Source organism: Kogia breviceps, chromosome 14, assembly GCF_026419965.1.
Source record: "Kogia breviceps isolate mKogBre1 chromosome 14, mKogBre1 haplotype 1, whole genome shotgun sequence".
NCBI lineage: Eukaryota > Metazoa > Chordata > Mammalia > Artiodactyla > Physeteridae > Kogia > Kogia breviceps.
Genome location: NC_081323.1, coordinates 25,131,762 through 25,158,681, shown reverse-complemented (window position 1 = coordinate 25,158,681; position 26,920 = coordinate 25,131,762). Strand labels below are relative to the sequence as shown.

Genomic DNA, 26,920 nt, shown 5'->3' with positions numbered 1-26,920 from the left:
CCCTGGTCAGGGAACTAAGATCCCGTAGGCCATGGCCTAATTAAGGAAGTACTTAAACGTAAGTTTTTTTTTTTTTTTTTTTGGCTGTGTTGGGTCTTCGTTGCTGCACCCAGCCTTTCTCTAGTTGCAGTGAGCCGGGGTTACTCTTCGTTGCGGTGCTTGGGTTTCTCATTGCTGTGGCTTCTCTTGTTGTGGAGCACAGGCTCTAGATGCGAGGGCTTCAGTAGTTGCGGCACGCAGGCTCAGTAGTTGTGGTGCACGGGCTTAGTTGCTCCGCAGCATGTGGGATCTTCCCGGACCAGGGGTTGAACCCGTGTCGCCTGAATTGGCAGGTGGATTCTCAACCACTGAGCCAGCAGGGAAGCCCATGAGCATCTTTTAAGAATGTTTATTAGCTATTCAGATTTTCTGTGTATTGTCTATTCATTCTCTTTGTCTGTTTTTCTATTAAATTATCTTATTTTTCTTATTGGTTTTACAGAGTTTTTCATTTATTTTGAATACTGATTTTTTGTTGAGTATGTTGCAACTATTTTATCCCAGTCTTTTGCTTAGAAAAGACAAATAAAGTTAAAAAAAAAAAACGTTGGGACTTCCCTGGTGGCACAGTGGTTAAGAATCTGCCTGCCAAGGCAGGGGACATGGGTTCAAGCCCTGGTTCCTGGTCTGGGAAGATCCCACATGCCGTGGAGCAACTAAGCCCCTGTGCCACAACTACTGAGCCTGTGCTCTAGAGCCCACAAACTACAACTACTGAGCCTGCCTGCCACAACTATTGAAGCCCGTGCACCTTGAGCCCTGCTCCACAACAAGAGAAGCCACCGCAACGAGAAGCCCGTGCACCACAATGAACAGTAGCACCCGCTAGCCACAACTAGAGAAAGCCCCCGTGCAGCAACGAAAACCCAATGCAGCCAAAAATAAATAAATAAATAAATAATATACTAAAAAAAAATCCCTACAGCTAGTGTCAATCTTATTTAAAAAACTTTGTTTATGGTATCTTTGTATACAGAAGAGTTTAGAAATTTTAATCTCTTGTTTTAATTTTCATCCCTGTTTTTGAGACTTTGGGAGGCAGGATAGTTCAGAGTAGCTCAAAGTACTGGGTCTGAAGTCAGAAGTTCCTAGCTTCCAATCCCACCTCTGCTATTTGCTAACAGTAACCAGTGGGCAATATTGTTGGTGGGAAAGCCCTTTCCGCATGTGTAGAAAAGGGAGAATAATACTTCTCACCCTCATTGTTAGGATTAACTGGATGGAGTGTATAAAAATAGCTCAATAATAATAATTACAGCTAACAGTTATTAATATTATGAGCATGACATTTTAGACATTTGGAAAACTGTAGGCCAGAAAGGGGAAGTGACTTGCCCAAAGACACGCACAAAGGCGACCAGATCTTAACCTAGATGACTCAGGTGATGCATTGCGCCCTGCCCGCTAGGCCCAGCCCCCTCGTGCCTCTGTGCCCAGGTAGCTGCCCTGGCCACAGCTGGAATCCCTGTGTATGAAGAGTGGGCCGTGCACGTGATGGGCGCGCGTGACGCAGAGGGGCGGGACTGAGAAGCAGGATGCGCCGGGATAGGGTGGTAGGTTCGCGCGGAAGGGGCGGGGCAGGTCAGGGGGCGGGGTTTAGTGGGAGCCGATCTTGGGGCCGGGCTTCCGCGTGCGTTTGTCTGGAGGGCGAGAGCGCGCGGCGGGGGCGTGCCCAGCGGGAGGGGCGGGGCCAAACTGGGGGCGGGGCGGTGCGCGGCCTAACGGCTGCGGTGGTGGCGGCGGCAGCAGCAGCGGCGGCAGCAGCGGCGGCGTTGGGGTCGGCGAGCTTGGCTGCTACAGGTCCCGCAGCGGCGCCCGCGAGGGACCCGGGCCTCGGGTGGAGGAGGAGGTGCGGGGCGGCGGCGCTTGGCGATGGTGGGCGTCCCCGGAGCGTCCGCCTTCCAGCGTAAGCGGGGCGGGAAAGCGGGCGGCTGAGGGGGGCGTGTAAAGGCCTGCTGTTCCACAGGCGCGAGCTCACGAGAGGCACCCGGCGCGAGGCCAGGGTGGTAAACTGAGGCCCCAAGAAGGGCGGCGGATCCAAGGTCACGCGACGGGCCGGGCCTTCCCGGTCTCCCGCGGCCGCCAGAGCGCTTCCTGCACCGCTCGAGGGCTCAGAGCTCATGGCGTGCGCGAGTCTGTCGGGACCGCGGCCTCGGAGCCCCGGCCGGGCCGGTGTCCATTTAACTTGCCCGCGGACAAGGATTGTTTTGTTCTCCCTGTGCTGAGGCCACTAAGTCCGGCCCTGGAGAAATATTCCACACGCCCAATTTCGACGGATGTGTGGCGGATGGTGGAGGAGGCGAGGATGGCCCCTTTGAGGGGCCTGTTGAGTGCAGGCTCAGGGGTCTGACTGCCTTGGTTCACAGTTCAGCTCTTCTACTTACAGGCTGTGACCTTGGGTCTCTCCGAGCCTCAGTTCCCTCTTCTGCAGAATGAGGGTGTGAAGAGCATCTCCAACCCCTCCCCACCCTGGTTCTGGGTTTTGTGAGGCCCGTTAGGAAGCTTGACACGGACTCTGGCACATAGACAAGCGTGAAAACTGTCATTATTGTAGTCGCTGATAAACCTCAACCAGGGTGAACCTCACTCGAAAAAGCTCGAAATTGGGCTCTGGTTGTGTGTGTGTTTGAGATTTTAATTTTGTCTTAGATTAGTCCTGCTTTGTGATCCAATTGTTTTTCTTACCCCCATTTCTCCTTTTCAGCATTTATCTACTGTTCTGCCTAGAATTGTGAGATCCTTGGAGGAGGGGTGGGTCTCTTAATAATAACAATAAAATTTTAATTGTTTCTTGTTACAATAGCCATAATAGCCAATTTTTTTGAGCAGCAGGCATTTTGCATTCTATTCATTTAATATTTATTAAATCATCTATTAAGGAAAAAGTACCATTTTGGCCCTGGGAATATAGCAACAAACTAGATAGACCAAACTCAAGCTTTGAGTTTAGTTGGGGGGAGGGGAGAGAGACCTTAAATGAGCAAACAGATAAAACCATTTTGCATGTTTTCTCTCATTTAACTCTGGTAATGTAATTAAGAGTTAAGTATTTGCGTATGCCCGTTTTGCAGAGGATGAAACTGAGGAACAGGAGCTTCTGCACATAAAGGGGAGGCTTTACACAGCCTCTCTTCTTTGTTTGATGCCCCTTAAATGTTGGATTGAAGAAATGCAAAGTAGGTGCACCCAGCTAATGCTTCTTCATGGTCAAGTTTGCAGTTGCTGTTTTTAATGGTTTGATCCATTCCTCTTGGAGCTTATAACTAAAGAGAGGCAAACAGAGGTGACCCTTAGGTCTGACAAAGGTACTATCTGTGTATACTGAAAGGACCTTTCATCTGAAGTTAAATTTTTTATGCCCAAATCTCTTTTATGCAGTTTTCAGTTTAAGCCCTAAAGTCCAATTTTTTGGTTGTTACGTAACTAAGGTTTGTTTATTTATAGTGTTCTTAAGAGAATTCTTTATTTTATTCCGAAGCAATGTGCTCAGTATGCTTTTTCTTTTAATTTGGAAGTAATAGTAAGTTGCATTAAAATGTTGAGAGAATTTTTAAAAATGAGGTTCTCATGATACAGTTAGATTCAACATTGACCATCTGCTAAGCACCAGGCCCTGTGCTGATGTAGGGCTTCCATAGATGAGTAAGAGCAGACTCTTGCCTCTAGAAGCTTATCTATAGTCTTGATTGGCTTATGTTTTTAACTGAAACTAGGTAGAATGCAGGAGCTCAGAATCCCTTGGGGAAATAGTCTAGAGTAGGGCCTCAGATGTTTTTAGTGTTCTTTGTATCAGCAAATGTGGTTGAGTATGCACACATATTATGTGAATGTTTGTTTTAAATTACAGTGTAGACTGTATTCTATTATATATATTTTATAACATGCAAAAATAGACATTTTACAAAAGGATGAGCTAAAACAAATAGAAGTTACAGTATTGTCTTTCCACACCCAAGTGTGTGAATGGTAACAATGCCCCCTATGGTGGAGACATTGATCTTGTAGTCGGACCTTCCCCTCAACCCATGATGTCTGTTGAAATTCAGTTCTGGAGTTGTGCCTAGGTTGAAATCTTGGGGTCCAATCCTTACTAGCTTTGAGACCTTCAGCACTGCCTGTCCTTTGTGTGCACTTTATTTTCCTCATCTGTAGAATCTAGATGATGAGAGTTCCTATCATCTCATTTGCAGTTTTATTGTGAAGATTGATAATATGTACATATTGGTATAATACATATCTTAATATATGTAAAGTACTTACACTTGGCTTGACACACTAGTTTGGGTGCTGTTAGTGGCTGAGGATACAAAGATGAGTTGGAATCTCACAATTTAGTAGGGGTCCTGCACAAGTACATGGGTAATGTTAAAGTGCTTTAAGTTCTCAAAGGCTTTTGGGAATGTAGAGTAGGCACAACTAAATGTTCTTCCAGGGTCCAAGTAAGGTTCAGGTAAGGAGGTGACATTTGAACCAGGCCTAAGAAGGAGAAGGGCTTTTTCCAGAAGGATGAGGCTTGAACCGTATTGGCTGAGGGTATAGAGTGGAAACTGGGAGGCTGTTGAGGGCTTGGTGAATAGTTCTCCAGATCTGGACCTGCAGGGAACCTGACTGAAGCTTGTATACCTTGTTAATAGATAAGTGATTTCAGGCTGGAGTTGTGCCTAGCGGTTGTGACGGCAAGGAAGCCTGTTCTAGAACTTTTCATTTTCAAAGCACAACAGCTCTTTCGTCTCTGGTGGCACTCATTCTTCCTTCTTAAGTTATGTAAGAATGTAAACCCCCAAATATAAGCTCCTTGAGGGTTATGATAGTATCTGCATTTTTGTGATTTTTATTTTGCCTAGCAAGGTAAGTGTGAAATCCATAAATGTGGAGAAAGGTATGTAAATCCTCGAACCTACAAAGAATTCTGAACAGTTACAAGTGGAATGATAAATGACCATACTCATTAATGAAAAGCTCACAAATATTTTACGGTAGATAAGCATCACTATTCAAAAGGGGTGAGAACTGTCATGTTCAGTAACTCTTTATCTGGCACTTACCCATTAGAATGAAAGAAGAGATGAGAAAGTGCATCAGAAAGACTTCTCTGAGGTTGAATTAGATGCCTTCTATTTGTTCCTCTAGGTCCACTCTCTGTCCTTTCCCACCCTGGGAAGCTGACTTACTTAGACAACATCAACTAGTTTCCTTCCCATCTGAGGTTATGGAATTTAATTACCCTGCTCCCTTCCTATGGATGTTGTCTCTGACTAACTGTGTCCCTTGATTGAAGATTGCTATTCTAAAGGTGGTTCTCTCTACGTGCATGATCACTCCTTCTAGGTTTGGAAAGTGTGTCTTTACTTTGTTCCTCAGGCTTAGAGGTACTGTCACTAGTCTCAGGGTATTTATCCGAGCCCAACTCATAGCAGATTTAAAGCAACAAATGCACTTGGAGAGGAGAGAAGCTACCCCAGGTAAGGATACTACCCCTAATGAGAGACAGGGTCTCATCCTTTCCTGTGGTCATTACCTGCTATGCCACATTGATGTATTCAGTCATTTTCCTCCCAAACTATTAGATATGAAAAAAAAATGGAATAAGATTAAAAACACCCATAATCTGTGACCACACAATCAAGACTAGTTAAATTGCAGTTGGTAGCCTGTTTAAAAAGGCAGGGATGTACATGAGGTAGGTTGTTTGGCATAATGGAAAAAGCAGAATTTGGAGGCAAGCAGAATTTGGAGGCAGACTTTGAGTTTGAGGCCCCGTTACTGGGAAGTTATTCAACCTCTGAGACTCGTTTGTTTGTTTAATCTGTAAATGAGGATAACTGCTGCCTAATAATAATAATAACTAATATTGAATGTTTATTTTGGGCCAGATACCATGCCAAGCTTATACTCACCTTTTGCCTTTTAATCCTTCACTCTTTTAGTTAGATATATATCCTTATTTTACAAATTTTATAGATAAGTAAATTGACTCAGGTGTCATAGAGCTAATAAATGACCAAGCCCAGATTAAAAATCTAGATCTTTTGTGACTGCAGAGCCAGAGTTCTTAACATTAAGGTAGCTGCTGAAAGCTTTTAGACAAGAAGAGTGGTTTATTTATTTGTTTTTAATTATTAAGGTTTTCCTTTAGGGGACATTTATTAGTTTTTAGGATGGATTTTTATTTATTTATTTGGCTGCGTCAGGTCTTAGTTGCAGCACACGGGATCTTTCGTTGCTGCGTGTGGGCTTCTCTCTAGTTGTGGTGTGCAAGCTCTAGAGTGCATGGGCTCAGTAGTTGCAGCGCGTGGGCTTAGTTGCCCTGCCACATGTGGGATATTAGTTCCCTAACCAGGGATTGAACCCATGTCCCCTGCATTGTTAACCACTGGACCACCAGGGAAGTCCCAGGAAGTGTGGTTTAAATGATAGTATGCTGAATGTAGCACTAGGATAAAGATGAATTAATTCACTAAGTTCATACTTCCTCCAGGGTAAGGAAAACAGGAGGAAAGAGGTGGGGGAGTAAGATTTCTCACCTGCCGGTTTTAGCTTCAATCCTTAGGTCTTTTAAAATTATTTTATTTATTTAATTATTATTATTTTTTGGCTGCGTTGGGTCTTCGTTGCTGTGCGCGCAGGCTTTCTCTAGTTGCGGCGAGCGGGGGCTACTCTTCATTGTGGAGCACGGGCTCTAGGTGCGTGGGCTTCAGTAGTTGTGGCACGTGGGCTCTAGAGCGCAGGCTCAGTAGTTGCGGCACACGGGCTTAGTTGCTCCGCGGCATGTGGGATCTTCCCAGACCAGGACTCAAACTTGTGTCCTCTGCATTGGCAGGTGGATTCTTAACCACTGCGCTACCAGGGAAGCCCAATCCTTAGTTTTAGAGTATTGTTTTGAACCTCATTATAGAAAATGATCACTCAATTGTAAAGATTTACTTAAAATCGCTGTAAGTTTGAAGGCTGAGGGAGAATTTCTGCCCTAGTTATAGTTTCTGCTTGAGTAAGATTAGGGCCTTACTAGCACTGTATTGACTGGCCCCATGTGCAATATGAGCTAGTACAGCCTGTCTCTGGGTTTTATTATGGCTGGTTAAGTAGCTTTTGCTTCTGTCTCTGGTTTCTCTCTCTGGCCTCTCAAAGGCCTTGAGGCTAATCTGAAATTATAGGAGCTGGGGTATCATAAATTAAACTTGTAAAATGAGTCTGTAGCAGATATGTCAACTGAATCTGACTTTAAGTCCAATTTAGTTCTTTAAAAAAAAGTTTTTGCTAGATTTTATGCTGGGCACTTTTCATGTATGTTATCTCATGTAATTCTTAGAACATCCTTGAGAGGGAGTTAGTATCTCTGTTTTACAGACAGAAATAAGGCTCAGGGAAGTTAAATAAATTCCCCTAGGTCACACAGTTAACCAGTAGCAGATAACACTATACCCACTTGGTTCAGTCCTGATATTGGACTCATTGAGATATGAGTCCAAAACCCACTATTTTTTACTTTCTATCACGTGGCTCCTTGTTTTTACTAGGTAAGCTAGAGGTTTTTAGACATGTGTTCCCGAGGATACCAGTGCTCCCTGAAGATACTTGATTTCCCATCATTTTTCTTCAACAACTTTCTTTCCCTAACATCTAAAATATTCTGTGGATGGATATGATTTAAAGATTGCTGTATTAGATCTTGGTCTTGTTTAGAGGTATCCTGAATTGGCCTTAGTGATGAATTAAAAACAAAAAACAAAAAGGCAGCAGAAACTCTCAGCATATTTTACCAATTCATTCCATATGTTTCCTGATTTTAGCAGTGAAGCACATGATGGCAATGAACATCAAAAGCCCAAGAAATGTCCATGCTAATTTTACGTGGCCCTGTGAGGAGCTGTCAAATATGGATCATCAAATATAGTATATGGACTATGCAATGAACCTTTACTTTGGAATGTGGCTCTTTAAAATATGATTCTGCCCCTCTATTTTGTATTGCTGTAATTAAATGCAGAAATCAAAGTAAAATTTAGAGTAACTCAGAGCTAGGTATCCTTCTGTCTGAATTGATAGCTTTGGAGTTGGCTAGACCTTTCAATTAAATTAGCTGATGGCAACAAATATGTAATCTGACCTCTTGACTAACTCAAGTGAAATGTTAATACCAGGCATAGCACAGCTCCCTTGACACACTACTTTGACCTTTTCTTCTCTTACAGATGTTTCCCTTATTCCTTTGTTAACTTAGCCATCTTCATGCAGAGGTCCTGCCTGCTTTTAATTTTTCAAAGCCACATGAGAACAGATATTGAAATAGCACAGATTTATTCATTTTTACCTTATATCCCTAGAGCTACACTAATCAAAATCCCTATTTCCTCTAATTCACTTAGTTTTTAGCTAGTTTACTGTCTGCTTACCACTATCCATCCTCTCCCTCTCCCCAACCCGCGGTAAAAGCTAAAATACTAGTGATTTTTTTTTTTTTTTTTTTTTGGCTGCCTTGGATCTTTGTTGCTGCGCACAGGCTTTCTCTAGTTGTGGCGAGCAGGGGCTACTCTTGGTTGCAGTGTGTGGGCTTCTCACTGCAGTGGCTTCTGTTGCGGAGCATGGGCTCTAGGCATGTGAGCTTCAATAGTTGCAGCACGCGGGCTTAGTAGTTGTGGCTCACAGGCTCCAGAGTGCAAGTTCAGTAGTTGTGGCGCATGGGCTTACTTGCTCCGCGGCATGTGGGATCTTCCTGGACCAGGAGTCGAACCTGTGTCCCCTGTGTTGGCAGGTGGATTCTTAACCACTGCGCCACCAGGGAAGTCCACTAGTGACTTTTTTTTTTTTTTTTTTTTTTGCGGTACGCAGGCCTCTTACCGTTGTGGCCTCTCCCGTTGCGGAGCATGGGCTCCGGATGTGCAGGCTCAGCGGCCATGGCTCACGGGCCTAGCTGCTCCGCGGCATGTGGGATCCTCCCGGACCGGGGCACAAACCCATGTCCCCTGCATTGGCCAGTGGACTCTCAACCACTGCGCCACCAGGGAAGCCCCACTAGTGACATTTTTATCCACCAAAAATGTGGTAGGATTTTTTTTGTCCTTAATATTGAGAAAGTGTGATTCATTTTGTTTCCCTCTTGAGAAGTGGAGTCAACTTCACAGGGAGGAGGCAGGCAGAAAGCAAGTCCTCTTTATGGCTGAGATTAAAGGTAGAGGTGGCTTAGGAGAGGCAAGTTCTGAGTGGTGAAGGAGAGGTAGGGGACGAGGTGATGATGGTCTTAGCTCCCCTGGCATTCATCCAATAGCTGCCTGGAGCTGCTAGGAGCTCAGGAGCTACAGTTTTCATAAGCTCCTCCTTAATTTTTCCTTGATGGGTTGGTCTGCCTCAGTGGTTTAAACTATACTCTCATCTCTTCTTAAATATATTACACCATACTGTGTTAGAAAAACACAAACATTCAAGGATGGTGATCACATTATTTTAAAGAATCACTTTTTTTTTTTTTTTTTTTACTCCTTTTTCTTTTTTTTTTCAAACTTTGTATTTTGACGTAATTTCAAACTGAGGAAAAAGTTGCAAGAATGTTATTAAAATTCCTGTATTCCATTCACTTTGATTCCCCAAATATCAGCATTTTACTATATTTTCTATATTCTTTTAATATATGCATATTATTTTTGGAACTGTATTTTAGAGTAAGTTACAAATGTGATACTTTTTTACCATAAATAAGGTAATGTATATTTCCAATAAACTAGGACATTCTCTTATGTAACCATAGCAATATACTTACCAAAATCAGAAAATACAGATTTGATATATAATATTATTATCTAATATACTGACTTTATTCAAATTTTGCCATTTGTTCCAATAATGTTCTTTTTTAAAAAAATTTAATTATGTATTTATATTTTATTTTTGGCTGTGTTGGGTCTTCATTGTGGCGAGCGGGGTCTACTCTTTGTTGCAGTGTGGGCTTCTCACTGCGGTGGCTTCTCTTGTTGTGGAGCACGGGCTCTAGGCGCTCAGGCTTCAGTAGTTGTGGCATGCAGGCTCAGGAGTTGTGGCTCGCGAGCTTAGTTTCTCTGTGGCACGTGGGATCTTCCTGGACCGGGGCTCAAACCTGTGTCCCCTGCATTGGCAGGCAGATTCTTAGCCTCTTAACCATTGCACCACCAGGGAAGTCCCCCAGTAATGTTCTTCTTTTTTTTTTAATTTTTAATTAATTAATTTATTTTTACTTTTGGCTGTGTTGGGTCTTCATTGCTGCACGTGGGCTCTGTCTAGTTGCGGTGAGCGGTGGCTACTCTTTGTTGCAGTGCGCGGGCTTCTCATTGTGGTGGCTTGTCTTGTGGTGGAGCACGGGCTCTAGGTGCGCGGGCTTCAGTAGGTGTGACTGGCGGGCTCTAGAGTGCAGGCTCAGTAGTTGTGGTGCATGAAGTTAGTTGCTCTGCAGCATGTGGGATCTTCCCGGACCAGGGCTCGAACCTGTGTCCCCTGCATTGGCAGGCAGATTCTTAACCACTGCGCCGCCAGGGAAGTCCCTTCATCAAACTTTCATCCATTGGTTGTAGCATCTATTGATGATGTTTGCCTGAGTCAGTTATTACTCTGATAGTTGTGCTGTGATTTTCTATCAGTTACTCTTTGCTTTTTAGTTATTATTCTACTGCAGAGCATTTTCTAACCCTTATTTGTATGTATTGGGTTGGCCAAAAATTACCTTCGGTTTTTAAGTAAAAATAAAAGACACATTTTTCATTTTCACCAAGAACTTTATTGAACAACATGTTCACCCTCTTGTTCCACTACCTTCTGCCATTTTTCAGGCAACTTTGTAATTCCGTATTTCCAAAACTTTTTATCTTTTTGAGCAAAGAACTGTTCCAGGTACCTTTTACAGTTTTCCAGGGAATTGAAATTTTTCCATTAAGAGAATTTTGTAAAGATCAAAAGAAATGGAAATCTTAAGGTGCAATGTCTGGTGAATACGGCGGATGAATCAGAACTTCCCAGCCAAGCTGTAGCAGTTTTTGCCTGGTCATCAAAGAAACATTCAGTCTTGCATTATCTCGATGGAAGATTATGTGTTTTCTGTTGACTCATTCTGGACGCTTGTCGTTGAGTTATATTTTCAGTTGGTCTAATTGGGAGTAGTACTTGTTGGAATTAATCATTTGGTTTTTGGGAAGGAGCTCATAATGGAGAACTCCCTTCCAGTCCCACCATATACACAACATCACCTTCTTTGGATGAAGACTGGCCTTTGGTGTGGTTGGTCGTGGTTCATTTTGCTTGCCCCACGGTCTCTTCCATTCCACATTATTGTACTGTATCCACTTTTCATCACCTGTCACAATTTTGTTTTAAAAAAACGGAACGTTTTCATTACGTTTCAGTAGAGAATCGCATGCAGAAATAAGGTTAAGGTTTTTTTCATTTAACTTATCTGGAACCCACACATCAAAGTGATGAACATAACCAAGCTGGTGGAAATGATTTTCAATGCTTGATATGGATATTTGGGTATGTCAGCTGTCTCCCACGTCATATAACATTGATTGTTCTCAATGTCTCGATTTGGTCGCTATCAACTTCATCTGGCCTACCCGACCGTGGAGCATCCTCCAGCGAGAAATCTCCAGTACAAAACTTTGCAAACCACTTTTGATTGCATTCGATCAGTTGCAGCACCTTCACCATACATTGCACAAATCTTTTTTTGCCTTTTGGTTGCATTTTTACCTTTCTTGAAATAATAAAGCATAATACGCCAAAAATGTTGTGTTTTTCTTCCACCTTCAATATTAAAATGGCTACACAAAAATTCACCAACTTTGGTAAGTTTTTTTAAATACATACTGATATGACAGCTGTCACATAACAATAACAAATTGTTTGGAATGAAGTTAAAGACAACTAAGTGCTACTAGACCCATCTTACGGAAAAAACCAAATGAACCTTTTTGCCACCTCAATATGGATTCTTATTTTATGTAGCAGGTTATAATCTGTTCCCATCATTATTTATTGTGTTTTTCACATTGTCCCAGATTTGACAGTGGGAACCGCTTCAGGCTAGCTTTTGACAAGTTCCCAACATTCTTGGACCACTTCCTTACTTTTTGGCGCAAAAAAGATATTCCAGGCTTATCTTCCTACCTGAGCATTGGAATCAGCCATTTCTCCAAGATGTTTCTCTCCTAATTTCCTGTTAGTGGAGAAAATTATTTAGAAATCAAGATGTGGTTGTTGTGTGTGCTCATTGCTATGGGATGTTGTTTCTTCCAGATCCTTTTAATGGGCAGAGTTAAAAAATCTATGTATATATGTACACATACATATATTCACATGCATATATCTAAATTTCTATTTTTATCTACATGTAATAAAAACAGAAACTGAGCAAAGGGCTCTTGTGCCCATGTTGCAGAAAACCAAACTCTGACAGTGGTAGTTTGCAGCAAAGTAAGGATTTATTGCAGGGTGCCAAGCAAGGGAGTCGGATCCAAACCCACCTGGTCTTTGAGTTAGGGTTTTTTCTTTTAAAGGGGGTTCGTGCCCCGGTCTGGGAAGATCCCACATGCCGCGGAGCGGCTAAACCCGTGAGCCATGGCTGCTGAGCCTGCGCGTCCGGAGCCTGTGCTCCGCAATGAGAGGCCACATTAGTGAGAGGCCCGCGTACCGCAAAAAATAAATAAATAAATAAATTAATTAATAATAATAAAGGGGAAGAACAAAGAGGCTTGGACTAATGTTCATTTTGTATTTCTGTGACATTTCTTAATTGTAGTTTTGGGAGTCAGGATGTCTCTGGTTTATGATTCTCCAGCCAAAGTGATCCATGGCTCGGGGGTGTGTTATCTCAGCTTGTGCTGGAGGAAGAACCTGAGTTTGTATGTTAATGGTGATGTTTATAACAGCAGTTTTAGTTAGTTACTGCTGTTATCCATAATAGCAATTTTACTCATCTGACTATGGTTGATTAGTGTTCAGTTAGCACAGGATTGAGGTCAGAGGGGACAAGAAAGAGAATAAAGTTTTGGATAGATTAATCATAATCTTGATACGGGTACTTGGTTTCAGAACTGTGTGTTCAGACTAATACCTCCAATACCACAAACTTCGTTTAGCCTTTATCCTTTCCATATTTTTAAGTCCCTTCTCTTACCTAGGGGTTGTAAGCCCAACTCTAATAATCCACAATATATTTTACTTATTTGCCCAAACCTAGAATATAAATATATAGCTCCAAGATTGCTAACCCATGTTACCGTGAAGTTCAGTTTGTAAACGTCTTTGATTACAGGTTTTTTTGTTTTTTAGTCTGGGGGTATATGGTCAATATATTGTGTACAGAAGCTACTTTGGGGTAGCTCCTCAATGATTTAAGATGTAATTCAACCTACAGAAATTTGATGTATACTTTTTTTTTTAGGCCAATTGGTGCCTTGCGGTACTTTAGTTCCCTGACAAGGGATTGAACCTGGGCCACGGCAGTGAAAGTGTTGAGTCCTAACCACTGGACTGCCAGGGAATTCCCAGTAAATCTCAGTATTTCTGTTCACCTTTTTTTGGAAGTGCATTTGATTGACTCTCAGCCATGGAGTGTCTTCCTTACCCTGGGTGAATAGTTTTTAACTTTTATATGGTTGTAGTAATTTGCAGCTGTTGACTTGCTGGTTTTAGCACATAGTGAAAATTTTCTTTTCTTTTTTTTTTTTTTTTCTTGTAAAAAAGGCAGAGTGATTTGCTACTGAGTGGTTTGCCTTTCAAACTCCAAAGAAGGAATTTGAGTGTGCTCATTTCTCAGATGTATTTGTAGGTGAGAACTATAGGTTTCCCTTTTTGGGGTTTTGGAACGGGGAGAACAGGAGGAATGAAGTAGGGGATGATGAATGAAAGTCAAATAATGGTGACTACCAGAGTGAGCACTGTCAAAATAATACTGATTCCTTAGAAAAGAGAAGTACCCTGTCTTTTGATGTTACCAACAAGCTTCTCCCAATACTGACTGAAAAAAAAGAATGGTTTCTCTGAAAACATGGCATCCCTGTAAGACCTCCACAGAGAGGTTTAACCTAGCAGTTGTTAGGTGGTTTAGCTAAACTTTCTTAAGCAAATACTGAACCAAACTGAGCATAAATATTGTGATAATTAAGTATTTCTTTTTTCCCCAGATGTGTAAACGGAATAGTTTCTTTCTTCTTTCTCTTTCAGTCAAGTTTTTGAGCTATAAGTTACATACAGTAAAATTTACTCTTTTTAAGGGAATAGTTCTATGAGTTTTGACAAATGTATGCAGTTGTAATCACCACACCAATCAAGATATAGATTATTTCCATCATCCCCAAAAGATCCCTCGTGCTCCTTTCTCCTCATTTAGCAGCCCCTGGTGACTAGTATACTGGTTTTTGTCCCTCTAGTGGTTTCTCTCTCTTTCTCTCTTGCTCTCGCTCTCTCTCCTTTTTTCCCTTTTCCATGTCATATAAATGACACCATACAATATATAGCCTTTGTATCTGATATCTTTGAGAATTGTCCATGTTGTATCTGTAGTAACCTTTTATTGCTGAGTAGCATTTCACTTTGTGGATGTACCATGATTTTTTAAAAAAATTAATTTTATTTTGGCTGCATTGGATCTTCGTTGCGATGTGCGGGCTTCTCATTGCGGTAGCTTCTCTTGTTGCGGAGCATGGGCTCTAGGCACGCGGGCTTCAGTAGTTGTGGCACATGGGCTTAGTTGCTCCACGGCATATGGGATCTTCCTGGACCAGGGCTCGCACCCATGTCCCCTGCATTGGCAGGTGGATTCCAAACCACTGCACCACCAGGGAAGCTCTTTACCATATTTTTAAAAAATATGTCTACCAGTTAGTAGACATTTGGGTTGTTTCCTTTCCTGTTTTGATGATTTTGAATGAAGCTCTAAATTTTGCACAGGTCTTTTGTGGACATATGTCTTTATTTCTCTTGGGTAAACAGGAGTGGGATTGCTGGGTTCTATGGTAATTTCATGTTTAAGTTTTTAAGAAACCCTCAGAGTGTTTTTCAAAGTGGCTGCACCGCACCATTTTGCATTTCTAACCAGTAATGTATGAGAGTTCTGTTTGTTTGTTGGGTGTTTCATTTTGTTTTGTTTTAGAATTAGGTGTTAAGGAAACAGTATATCTGGGTGAAATCAATTTTGGTTGTCTAGTTGCTACTTATGCAAGGCATATTCTCTGTTTTATAATATAGAGTCTCACACTGTCTTTTATTGGAGTCAGCATGTTCATTTTTTAAAAAATTAATTAATTTATTTTTGGCTGCGTTTGGTCTTCGTTGCCGCGGGTGGGCTTTCTCTAGTTGCCGCTAGCAGGAGCTACTCTTCATTGCGGTGCGTGGGCTTCTCATTGCAGTAGCTTCTCTTGTTGCAGAGCATGGGCTGTAGGTGCACGGGCTCAGTAGTTGTGGCTTGTGGGCTCTAGAGTGCAGGCTCAGTAGTTGTGGCGCTTAGTTGTGGGCTTAGTTGCTCCGCAGCATGTGGGATCTTCCTGGACCAGGGCTCGAACCTGTGTCCCCTGCATTGGCAGGCATATTCTTAACCACTGCACCACCAGGGAAGTCCTGGTCATTTCTTATTTGTATATCATTAACAGAAATAATATCAACCAACACTTACATATCAGAACAATTTTCACACATTATCTAATTTTTACAGCAATCAAGTGAGGTAAGTAGTAGTATTCTCATCCTCTTATTTCATATAAGGTTCAGAAGCCAGGTGGTTTGCTCACTGTCACATAACTAGAATGCAAGGGTGTGGATATTTGAGAGTTGGAGCTGTGAGGGGACATTCTGTTTCTCTTTAGTTAGAAGTGTAGCAAGTGAAAACATAGGTGCTTCCCAGTGCTTCCTTCTACCTTCAACTCATAAGCATTGTAGCTTTGGACAATTCACATTTGGATTTTGAGTGTCTTATCATCTGTGAAATGGGGATAGCCGTACCGTCTCTGTCTGACTGACAGGTAATCACCTGACAAGACGAGAATGAATTGAGGGACTGTAAAAGCATGTTCTGGACACTATTTGTTATTACATGAGTGATTTTGTAATGCATGAATATATATTAGAAACTTAAATAATACAGATAAAGTAATAATCCCCTTCCTAGTCTAAGTGAAGCTGTTCATTTAACAACTGTATTGTGATGCTGTTAGATGCAGGGATGGCGCTAACTGCTGTGGGGCTGCCAAGGTCGTTAAGATTCATTCTCTGTCCTCAGAGATCTTCCAGCTTGTTTTTCCTTCTTTGTCCTAACACTTTGTTGATTGCTCTTGTAATGAAAGCTTTGACAACTGGATTTTAATTAAGTTTGGACAGTGATTGTCCATCTTTTCCCCTTATAATTGATGCTGTTGGGGAGAGTTGTACTGGGAAATAATGAAGCAAAGATTCTGGTTCAGTCGATGGAGGTGGTGAATTTCTTGGGAAGGAGATGGGATGCCAAACATGCCTCAGAGCCACTGAGCACATAGCTGTAGCTGTGGACATCAACACTTGGCTTGCTGTGAGCTTTCTATAGGTCTCTAAATAGTACATGCTACTTTTGTGGCTGAGGAGTGATTTGGTAAATAAGGAGAGTTTCCATTAAAACCATAGTTTTTAAATAGTAATATGAAATCCTAAAATCAGTTCCTGATTTTTTTTTTTTGTGTGTGTGTGTGTGGTACGCGGGCCTCTCACTGCTGTGGCCTCTCCTGTTGCAGAGCACAGGCTCCGGACGCGCAGGCTCAGTGGCCATGGCTCACGGGCCCAGCCACTCCGCAGCATGTGGGATCTTCCCAGACTGGGGCATGAACCCGTGTCCCCTGCATCGGCAGGCGGACTCTCAACCACTGCGCCAGCAGGGAAGCCCCAGTGAATCATTTTTTTGAGGGACCTAATATTTGTATTCTACTGGAAAGAAGATGAACAGCTAATTATACTAGAAGGTGGACTATTAATGAATTATCATTACAGTGACTAAAAGTCATTGATTTTCTAAGATACTTTTGATTTCAAATACTCATTTACTTTCACAAATATTTATTGAGCCCTTAGTACTGGATTCTGGGGAATGTAAAGAGAATTCTAAGGCACTGGAGAAATTTAAATGTAGTCCAATGGTGGAGGGAGGAGCAGATTGGTGTTTCAGTACCTAATGGTAAACAGTAATAATAGCATGATAAGAACCACCAAGGATAGGCATCTGACCTGATGCATGTGCATGTACGTATGGATGTGTTTCAAAAAAGGCTTCTTAAAGAAGATGATGCCTGTCTTGAACCAAGTCTCTCTTTTCTTTCCAACAACTTTATTTATTTATTTATTTATTTATTTATTTATGGCTGTGTTGGGTCTTCGTTTCTATGCGAGGGCTTTCTCTAGTTGCGGCGAGCGGGGACCACTCTTCATCACGGTTCGTGGGCCTCTCACTGTCGCAGCCTCTCTTGTTGCAGAGCACAGGCTCCCTATGCACAGGCTCAGTAGTTGTGGCTCACGGGCCCAGTTGCTCCGCGGCATGTGGGATCTTCCCAGACCAGGGCTCAAATCCGTGTCCCCTGCATTGGCAGGCAGATTCTCAACCACTGCACCACTAGGGAAGCCCTCCAACAACTTTAAAAAAAAATTATTTTTGGACTGGCAGTGTATTTACATAATTCAACAATTAAAAAGGTACACAGGTTATTTATTTACTGAACTGTCTGCCTCACTTCTGTGCTCCAGCCACACTTCCCCTCCTTGGAGGCAACTAGCATTACCAATTTCTACTGTATCCTTGCAGATATATTCCTGTAGGCCATATAATATCATAGATAAAAGAACTTCCTCATTCTGCATTGTATTTCATTGTATGGGTGCATAATACTTTTTTTTTCCTACAGTCCACTACTGATGGACATTTACATGCCAGATTTTTGCTGTTAGAAACAATGCTGCATAGCTTTGTAAAAAATGTCATTTCATAAATCTATAGACTAAATTCCTAGAAGCAGAATTGCTTGGGCAAGGGGTACAATTTGTATAATTTTGTTAGATGTTGCCAAATTACTCTCCATAGATGATATGTCAGTTTTTTTTTTTTTTTTTTTTTTTTTTTTTTTTTTTGTATGTGGGCCTCTCACTGCCGCGGCCTCTCCCGTTGCGGAGCACAGGCTCCGGACGCGCAGGCCCAGCGGCCACGGCTCACGGGCCCAGCCGCTCCGCGGCACGCGGGATCCTCCCGGACCAGGGCACGAACCCGTGTCCCCTGCATCGGCAGGCGGACTCCCAACCACTGTGCCACCAGGGAAGCCCGATATGTCAGTTTTTATACTTCTGCCAACAAAGTGAGTGACCCAAGTAAAAAAGGGGTAAGAGATGGGGAAAGCTAAGTTTGGGCCAGGTTTGGGGGGTATTAAAATCGGTATGTTATTAGGGACTTCCCTGGTGGTACAGTGGTTAAGAATCTGCCTGTCAACGCAGGGGACACAGGTTTGAGCCCTGGTCCAGGAAGATCCCACATGCTGTGGAGCCACTAAGCCTGTGAACCACAACTACTGAGCCTGCGTTCTAGAGCCTGCAAGCCACAACTACTGAGGCTGCATGCCCTAGAGCCTGCGTTCTGCAACAAGAGAAGCCACCGCATTGAGGAGCCTGTGCACTGCAATGAAGAGTAGCCCCTGCTCGCTGCAACTAGAAAGAGCCCGCGTGCAGCAACGAAGACCCAACGCAACCAAAATAAAATAATAATAATAATAATAATAAATTTTAAAAATGTAGGTATGTTATTAAAGTATAAAGTGCTCGGTGAAGAATGGCAGGAGATGAGACTAGAGAAGCAGACTGGGCAGGTTTATGCTTGGATTTTATTCTGTAGGTAATGCAGAGCAATAGGAACGATGAGGGAATGACATAGTTAAGATTGTGTTCTAAGTAGAGCACTCTGGTGGCCCTGTGAAGATGGATTTGAAGGGGCAAGGCAAGAAGCAGTAAAATAATTAGGTTAATGCAGTAGCTTTGTCAGATCATGTGTCTCAATTTTGGGTTTGGGAACTAAAGGGAAACAAGTGTGCTAAGGGAGAAAGAGGAGATAGATTTAAAAGAGGAAGAGCATATCTCACTGAAAGTAGCAAAAAAGGCTACACTGAATAATAGTTGCATTTTGATGGATGGGTCCATCTTGGATTGGTAGATATGGAGAAATGGGATAAAGGAAATCATTCCAGGTCCTGATACTGGAATAAGCCAGGAGTAGGCAAACTTTCTATGAAGAGCCTAATAGTAGATATTTTAGGCTTTATGGAACACATAATGGATTCTGTCACATATCCTCTTCCTCCTCTTTTTTTTTTTCCAACCCTTTAAAAATATAAAAACTGTTAGCTTATACCCCTTACTGAATCAGGCGATGAGCAGGGTTTGTACAGGGGTGGAATGGGAAATGGCCTTAGTTACTGACTCTTGGAATAAGCAAAGTCCTCCAAGCTGGAAGGTGCAGGGCAAGCAAGAGTAAAGGCAGGTTCAGGCAGAGCTGTGGGAAACTTTGAATGTTAGGCTAAAGAATTTGTCCCCAGGTTAGACACATTGAGGAGTCACCTATCATGTTTACTCTGGAGATGGTGACATTTTGCCTAGTACTATAAGCTTACTGTATTATCAGCTATAGAAGGCCTGGCTGGGGGAACTGCCTTGTGTAGACATTTGTATTACATGTAGTACTGCTGATGGAATGCCCAGGATTAGCATGAAATACTGAGGTCTAACCCACTCACTCGGACTTTCGAGTGTTTTAGTGAGTGGCTTAACTCAGAAAGAATCAAGTAAGTAGTCAAAATTTCAGGAATTCTGTAGCTATTGCTAAACATTCTCAATTTTTTTTTTATTCCAAGTTTTGAAGACTAGGAAATCAAATGTATAATTTAGCTGATTGTTTCATTAAACAGCTCCCCAACTCTATTGTAATCTCCAGGTGAGCTTCCCATTGTTTTAAGCCTCTGGTTCTAGACAACTGGAAAACTGGTTTTCCTCAAAATGGATGGATTGGTGGTGTGCGATCAGAAATACCTTGGAAAAAAAAAAAAAAAAAAAAAAAAAAAGAAATACCTTGGGGAGTTATTAGAATATCAGTGTGATAGCCATATTATGAGGTATTCAGGGGGAAGATGTCTGGTATGTGTGTTTTTTAAAAAAAATTTTTATTTATTTATTTATTTATTTATTTATTTTTGGCTGTGTTGGGTCTTCGTTTCTGTGCGAGGGCTTTCTCTAGTTGCGGCAAGCGGGGGACACTCTTCATCGTGGTGCGCGGGCCTCTCACTATCGCGGCCTCTCTTGTTGCGAAGCACGGGCTCCAGACTTGCAGGCTCAGTAGTTGTGGCTCACGGGCCTGGTTGCTTTGCGGCATGTGGGATCTTCCCAGACCAGGACTCGAACCTGTGTCCCCTGCATTGGCAGGCAGATTCTCAACCACTGCACCACCAGGGAAGCCCTGGTATGTTTTTTGAAATGGCCTCTCAGGTGATTCTCTACCATGCCCACCCCATTAAGAGCCACTGTTTGAACCAGTTTCTGTCCTTACCTTATATGCAGTGTTACTTGTAGGACTACATCCCTCTATCTGCCATCTACTATGAAGGAAGAGTTGAGATGTAACTTTGCTATCTCATAAAGACTGCTGTGGGAATTCCCTGACAGTCCAGTGGTTAGGACTGTGCACTTTCAGTGCCTCGCGCTGGGGTTTGATCCCTGGTTAGGGAACTAAAATCCCGGAAGCTGTGTGGTGCGGCCAAAAAAAAAAAGAAAGCCTGCTGACCTCTGTATATCTTTTGGCAGTGAGCATTACTAACTCATATTGTCAATTTGCTGATCAGCTTTTCCTAATGAACTCTGGCTTTATCTTATTTCCATTATTTTTTATTGTATTTTGCCTCGGTGTCTTATAAGCTTTGTGCCTGTGTTAATAGAAAGTCAACTTCGTTCTTTTTGTGAAAGTGCTTTTTATCAGCACAAAAACATAGACCATGATTAGGTACTTTGCTCTTGCTGCCCCTATGTCCTGTACTTATTTTGAGCACTTTATGTACACATAGTGGGTATGCAGATTTTTGTTGAGGCAAAGGAATGCTCTAAATATAGGAAAGCCAGAAGATAAAGGTTCTCTGAGTTCCTTCTCATTCCACAGTCTGTGGGTCCATGAATTAAAAGGCAGTAAATCCTGAGGGAACCCTGATAAAATCCTCAGACCAGATTCCACCATACATGGTATCTGACAATCTTTAACAATTGCTTGTTTGTTCCTTTTGGTGGCTATAGGTGAATAAGGTAACTATGCAGATTATTAGGACATGCAAAGTTTGGAGACAACAGTCTCCAAACAGTCATCTTTTGATTGTAGCACATCGTCATATATGCAGATTTGGAACTAAGTGTGACAGGATTATCTGGGTGGTTGATAAAGGTTTATAAACTTAGAGAGGTCTATTTAAACTTCTGCTATCAGAAATAGGAAGTTGGGATCCCATTAGGATTTAATTGGTTTGAATCCAGCTTTTTAGCTTGAGGATGCTGAAGAGTTAATTTATTGTGCAAGGGTTTGACCGTGTGTGGATCACAAATTTATTTTAAGGAAAGGATCTCTTTGTATGTTTATGCATTTGCCAGATCAGTCCTGTTTACATGTGAACCCTCTTCTTGATTACAGGAAAACAGGCAGACAGTGCTTGCCAATTAAATACGAGAACATGACAGACTGATTTTGATCCCACAGATTGAGGGGGGAAACGGGGCTAAAGGTTTTATTAAATTTACCCTGAATGATGACATTGAAAAAAGAAACCTTTGGGGAAAGTCTGTTGGTAACAAATGAGTAAATTTTTTGCATTTAAATAGGTCCTTTGTGGGCTTCCCTGGTGGCACAGTGGTTAATAATCCACCTGCTATGGCGCAGTGGTTGAGAGTCCGCCTGCTGATGCAGGGGACACGGGTTCGTGCCCTTGGTTGGGAAGATCCCACATGCCGCAGAGCGGCTAGGCCCGTGAGCCATGGCCTCTGAGCCTGCCCATCCGGAGCTTGTGCTCCTCAACGGGAGAGGCCACAACAGTGAGAGGCCCGTGTACTGCAAAAAAAAAAAAAAAAATCCACCTGCCAAAGCAGGGGACACAGGTTCGAGCCCTGGTGCAGGAAGATCCCACATGCCACGGAGCACCTAAGCCTGTGCGCCACAACTACCAAGCCTGCATGCCACAACTACTGAAGCCTGCGCACCTAGAGCCTGTGCTCCTCAACAAGAGAAGCCACCGCAATGAGAAGCCCACGCACCGCAACGAAGAGTAGCCGCTGCTCGCTGCAGCTAGAGAAAGCCTGCGTGCAGCAACGAAGACCCAACGCAGCCAAAAATAAAATGAATTAAATAATAAATAAATAAATAATAAATAGGTCCTTTGTCTAGTTAGATAGTATTGCGTAGTGAGAAAGGATCTTTCGGTTGATTTTCTCAACACTTGGATTCCAGTTTATAGGTGACTGAAGATGGGGCTTTAATCTCTTGAATTATATTTTATTTTTTTAAGAAATATTTATTTATTTATTTATTTATTTGGTTGCATCGGGTCTTAGTTGCGGCACACAGGCTTTTCTCTAGTTGTGGCAGGTGGGTTGAATTATATTCTAAATGAAAATAAATTTTGTTTATGGCTATTAATAGAAGGATGTTTAAAATAAATGGAATCATTAGCTGTTTGGAAGGTAGCTTAATAGAGTTTCTTTTTCCCTGTAACTTTTTTTTGGTAAACTTTTTATTAAACGAAAAATTCATAAACCATAAATATACAGCTCATTGAATTCTCTCAAAGTGATCATACTGTGTAACTGCTATCCAGATCAAAAAATAGAACATTAAGAGCAACTACTTCAGAAGCCCACCTCTCACCTGCCAGTTACTATCCCTCCTTCTCCCCCAGGGTAACCAGTATGCTGACCTCTATCACCATTTGAACCTTTGGGTTAAAAAAAAAAATGAACGTTATATAAATAGAGTCATATATTATATATTCTTCTATCTGTCTTCTTTTGTTCAACAATAATGACACATGTTCTTGTGTCAATATTTCATTCTTATTGCTGTATAGAATTCCACTGTAAAAATATACTGCAATTTATCCATTCTGTTGTTGATGGACATTTTGATTGTTTCCAGTTTTTGGCTGTTAGGAATAATGCTCCGAAGAACATTCTTCTGTGTCTGGGTATACATGTGTATGACTTTTTGTTGGGTATGTACCTAGGAGTGGAATTGGAAGGTCATTGAGTGTGTATACTGCCAAAAGTTTTTCCAGAGATGTTGTACCATTTATACTTGTATCAGCAATCTGTGTGAATTTCATTTATTTTACATCCTCACCAGTCTTAACATTTTGCTGAGTCCCTCTATTTTGTATACGTATCAGGGATACAGTAGTGAACAAAAGGAAGTCTCCTCTCATAGAGTTTGAAATTTAATGTGATGAAAAATATATTTTATACACACATGTTTAATATATTCAAGTGGTGATAAAGTGTTAAGCAGGTATGTTGGACAGAGAGAGGAGGGTGGTAGGAGTGCTGTTAGACGCAGTAGTTAAGAAAGACTTCTCCGATCAAGTGATATTTGAGCAAAGACCTGGAGAAAATAAGCTAGCCATGTGGATAAGCTAGCCATCTGGGAGAGGAACAGTCCAGGCAAAGGGAATAGCAAGTGTCAGAGCCCTGAGGTGGGAGCATGCTTGCTATATTCATACAACAGCAAGGAGGCTAGTAAAACTGAAGACGTTGTGAGTAAGGGCAATAATGGTAGAATCTCAGAAGGTAAACAGGGCCAGAGCATGTGGGATTTTAAGAGTCAAGGAAAGGATTTTGGATTTTCTAAATGACGTGGGAGACCATTGGAGGGTTTTGAGCAGAGGGAGTGACATTATCTCCTTTACCTTTTGTTTTGTTTTTTTATTTGGCTGCTCCAGGTCTTAGTTGTGGCACGTGGGATCTTTATTGCGGCATGCATGTGAGATCTAGTTCCGTGACCAGGGATCGAACCTGGGCCCCCTGCATTGGGGGGAAGTCCCTATCTCCTTTACTTTTTAAAGAGCTCACTCTGCTCTTGGAGAAAACACTGGTGGGGCAAGGGTGGAAGCAGGAATGTGAATTCAGAAACTATTATAAATAAAAGTAAGAAAAAAAACGAAATTATTGGTGTGGGCCAAAGAGGGAGGTTGGTGGTTTGGATCGAATATTAATGGTGGAGGTAAGGAGAAATAGTTGGATTCAGGATGTTTTGAAGGTGCAGTGGATAGGATTTGCCCCAGTGGATTGGCCGTTGGCAGGGGGAAGGTTGTGTGTCAAGGATGACTCCAACCAAGATTATTGACTTAAATTGCTAATTTACTGATCTGAGAAAGACTGGGGAGAGGGTAGAAGTCACCAGGTAGGTTTGGGCTGGGATGGAGAACCAAGAATTTGATATGAGACATTTTGTGTATGAGATATCTTTTTTTTTTAAACATCTTTATTGGAGTATAACTGTTTTACAATAGTGTGTTAGTTTTTCCTTTACAACAAAGTGAATCAGTTATACATATACACATATGTTCCCATATCTCTTCCCTCTTGCGTCACCCTCTCTCCCACCCTCCCTATCCCACCCCTCTAGGTGGTCACAAAGCACAGAGGTGATCTCCCTGTGCTATGTGGCAGCTTCCCACTAGCTATCTAATTTACATTTGGTAGTGTATATATGTCCCTGCCACTCTCTCACTTCGTCACAGCTTACCCTTCCCCCTCCCCATATCCTCAAGTCCATGCTCTAATAAGTCTGTGTTTTATTCCTCTCCTACCACTAATCTCTTCATGACATTTTTTTTTTCTTAGAGTCCATATATATGTGTTAGCATATGGTATTTGTTTTTCTCCTTCTGACTTACTTCACTCTGTATGACAGATTCCAGGTCTATCCACCTCATTACAAATAACTCAGTTTCATTTCTTTTTATGGCTGAGTAATATTCCATTGTATATATGTGCCACATCTTCTTTATCCATTCATCTGTTGATGGACGCTTAGGTTGCTTCCATGTCCCGGCTATAGTAAATAGAGCTGCAGTGAACATTCTGGTACATGACTCTTTTTGAATTATGGTTTTCTCAGGGTATATGCCCAGTAGTGGGATTGCTGGGTCATATGGTAGTTCTATTTGTAGTTTTTTAAGGAACCTCCATACTGTTCTCCATAGTGGCTGTATCAATTTACATTCCCACCAGCAGTGCAAGAGGGTTCCCTTTTCTCCACACCCTCTCCAGCATTTATTGTTTCTAGAGTTTTTGATGATGGCCAGTCTGACTGGTGTGAGATGATATCTCATTGTAGTTTTGATTTGCATTTCTCTAATGATTAATGATGTTGAGCATTCTTTCATGTGTTAGCAATCTGTATATCTTCTTTGGAGAAATGTCTATTTAGTTCTTCTGCCCATTTTTGGATTGGGTTGTTTGTTTTTTTGTTATTGAGCTGCATGAGTTGCTTATAAATTTTGGAGATTAATCCTTTGTCAGTTGCTTCATTTGCAAATATTTTCTCCCATTCTGAGGGTTGTCTTTTGGTCTTGTTTATGGTATCCTTTGCAAAAGCTTTTAAGTTTCATTAGGTCCCATTTGTTTATTTTTGTTTTTATTTCCATTTCTCTAGGGGATGGGTCAAAAAGGATCTTGCTGTGATTTATGTCATAGAGTGTTCTGCCTATGTTTTCCTCTAAGAGTTTGATAGTATCTGGCCTTACATTTAGGTCTTTAACCCATTTTGAGTTTATTTTTGTGTGTGGTGTTAGGGAGTATTCTAATTTCATACTTTTACATGTAGCTGTCCAGTTTTCCCAGCACCACTTATTGAAGAGGCTGTCTTTTCTCCACTGTATATCCTTCCCTCCTTTATCAAAGATAAGGTGACCATATGTGTGTGGGTTTATGAGATATCTGTTAAATATGCAACTAGAGATGATGAGTAGACAGTAGGATATATAAATAACATGGTGGGTGGGACATCCCTGGTGGTCCAGTGGTTAAGAATCTGCCTTCCAATGCAGGGGATGCATGTTCAATCCCTGGTTGGGGAACTAAGGTCCCACATGCTGCAGGACAACTAAGCCCGCATGCTGCAACTACTGAGCCCGCACGCCGCAACTGCTGAGCCTGTGTGCTGTGGAGCCTGCACGCCTCAACTAGAGAGAAGCCCGCGTGCCGCAACTAAGACCCTATGCAGCCAAATAAATTTAAATAAATAAATAAATAACATAGTGGGTGAATTCCCTGGCGGTCCAGTGGTTAGGACTCTGCGCTTTCACTGCCAGGGCCCAGGTTCAATCCCTGGTTGGGGAACTAATATCCTGCAAGTCGCATGGCATGGCCAAAAAAGTAAAAAATAAATAACTTTAGAGGTTGGACCTAACATGGCCTTTGGAGTGATGTAGAGGGAACATATAAATTCTCTTTATCATATGAATACTTGTAAAGCTCATTATTTGGAATTTAGATTATGCAGCCTTCTGTTTTTGTGAGAGCTATTTGACAAGGAAGTAACATATTAGGAATTATTTAAAAATTTTTTTTAAAAATTCATGTATTTATTTATGTTTTGGCTATGCTGGGTCTTCGCTACTGCTCGCAGGCTTTCTCTAGTTGCGGCGAGCAGGGGCTACTCTTCATTGCCGAGCGCGGGCTTCTTGTTGCGGTGGCTTCTCTTGTTGCGGAGCACCAGCTGTAGATAGGTGGGCTTCAGTAGTTGTGGTTCACGGGCTGTAGCACGCAGGCTCAGTAGTTGTGGCTTGCGGGCTCTAGAGTGCAGGCTCAGTAGTTGTGGCGCATGGGCTTAGTTGCTCTGCGGCATGTG

The 26,920-nt window shown here is 42.1% G+C and overlaps 1 protein-coding gene across 2 annotated transcripts in view; it reads left to right on the top strand.

Annotated features, from left to right (window-relative positions):
- The first annotated feature begins 1,736 nt into the window (after positions 1-1,736).
- Positions 1,737-26,920, top strand: part of CBFA2T2 (CBFA2/RUNX1 partner transcriptional co-repressor 2) — a 185,559-nt gene continuing 160,375 nt past the window's right edge. For both annotated transcript variants that reach the window (XM_059039048.2, XM_059039046.2), the window contains exon 1: positions 1,737-1,945. In XM_059039048.2, coding sequence (XP_058895031.1) covers positions 1,912-1,945 — 34 coding nt within the window. In that variant the 5' untranslated portion in view covers positions 1,737-1,911. The remainder of the gene's footprint in view (positions 1,946-26,920) is intronic.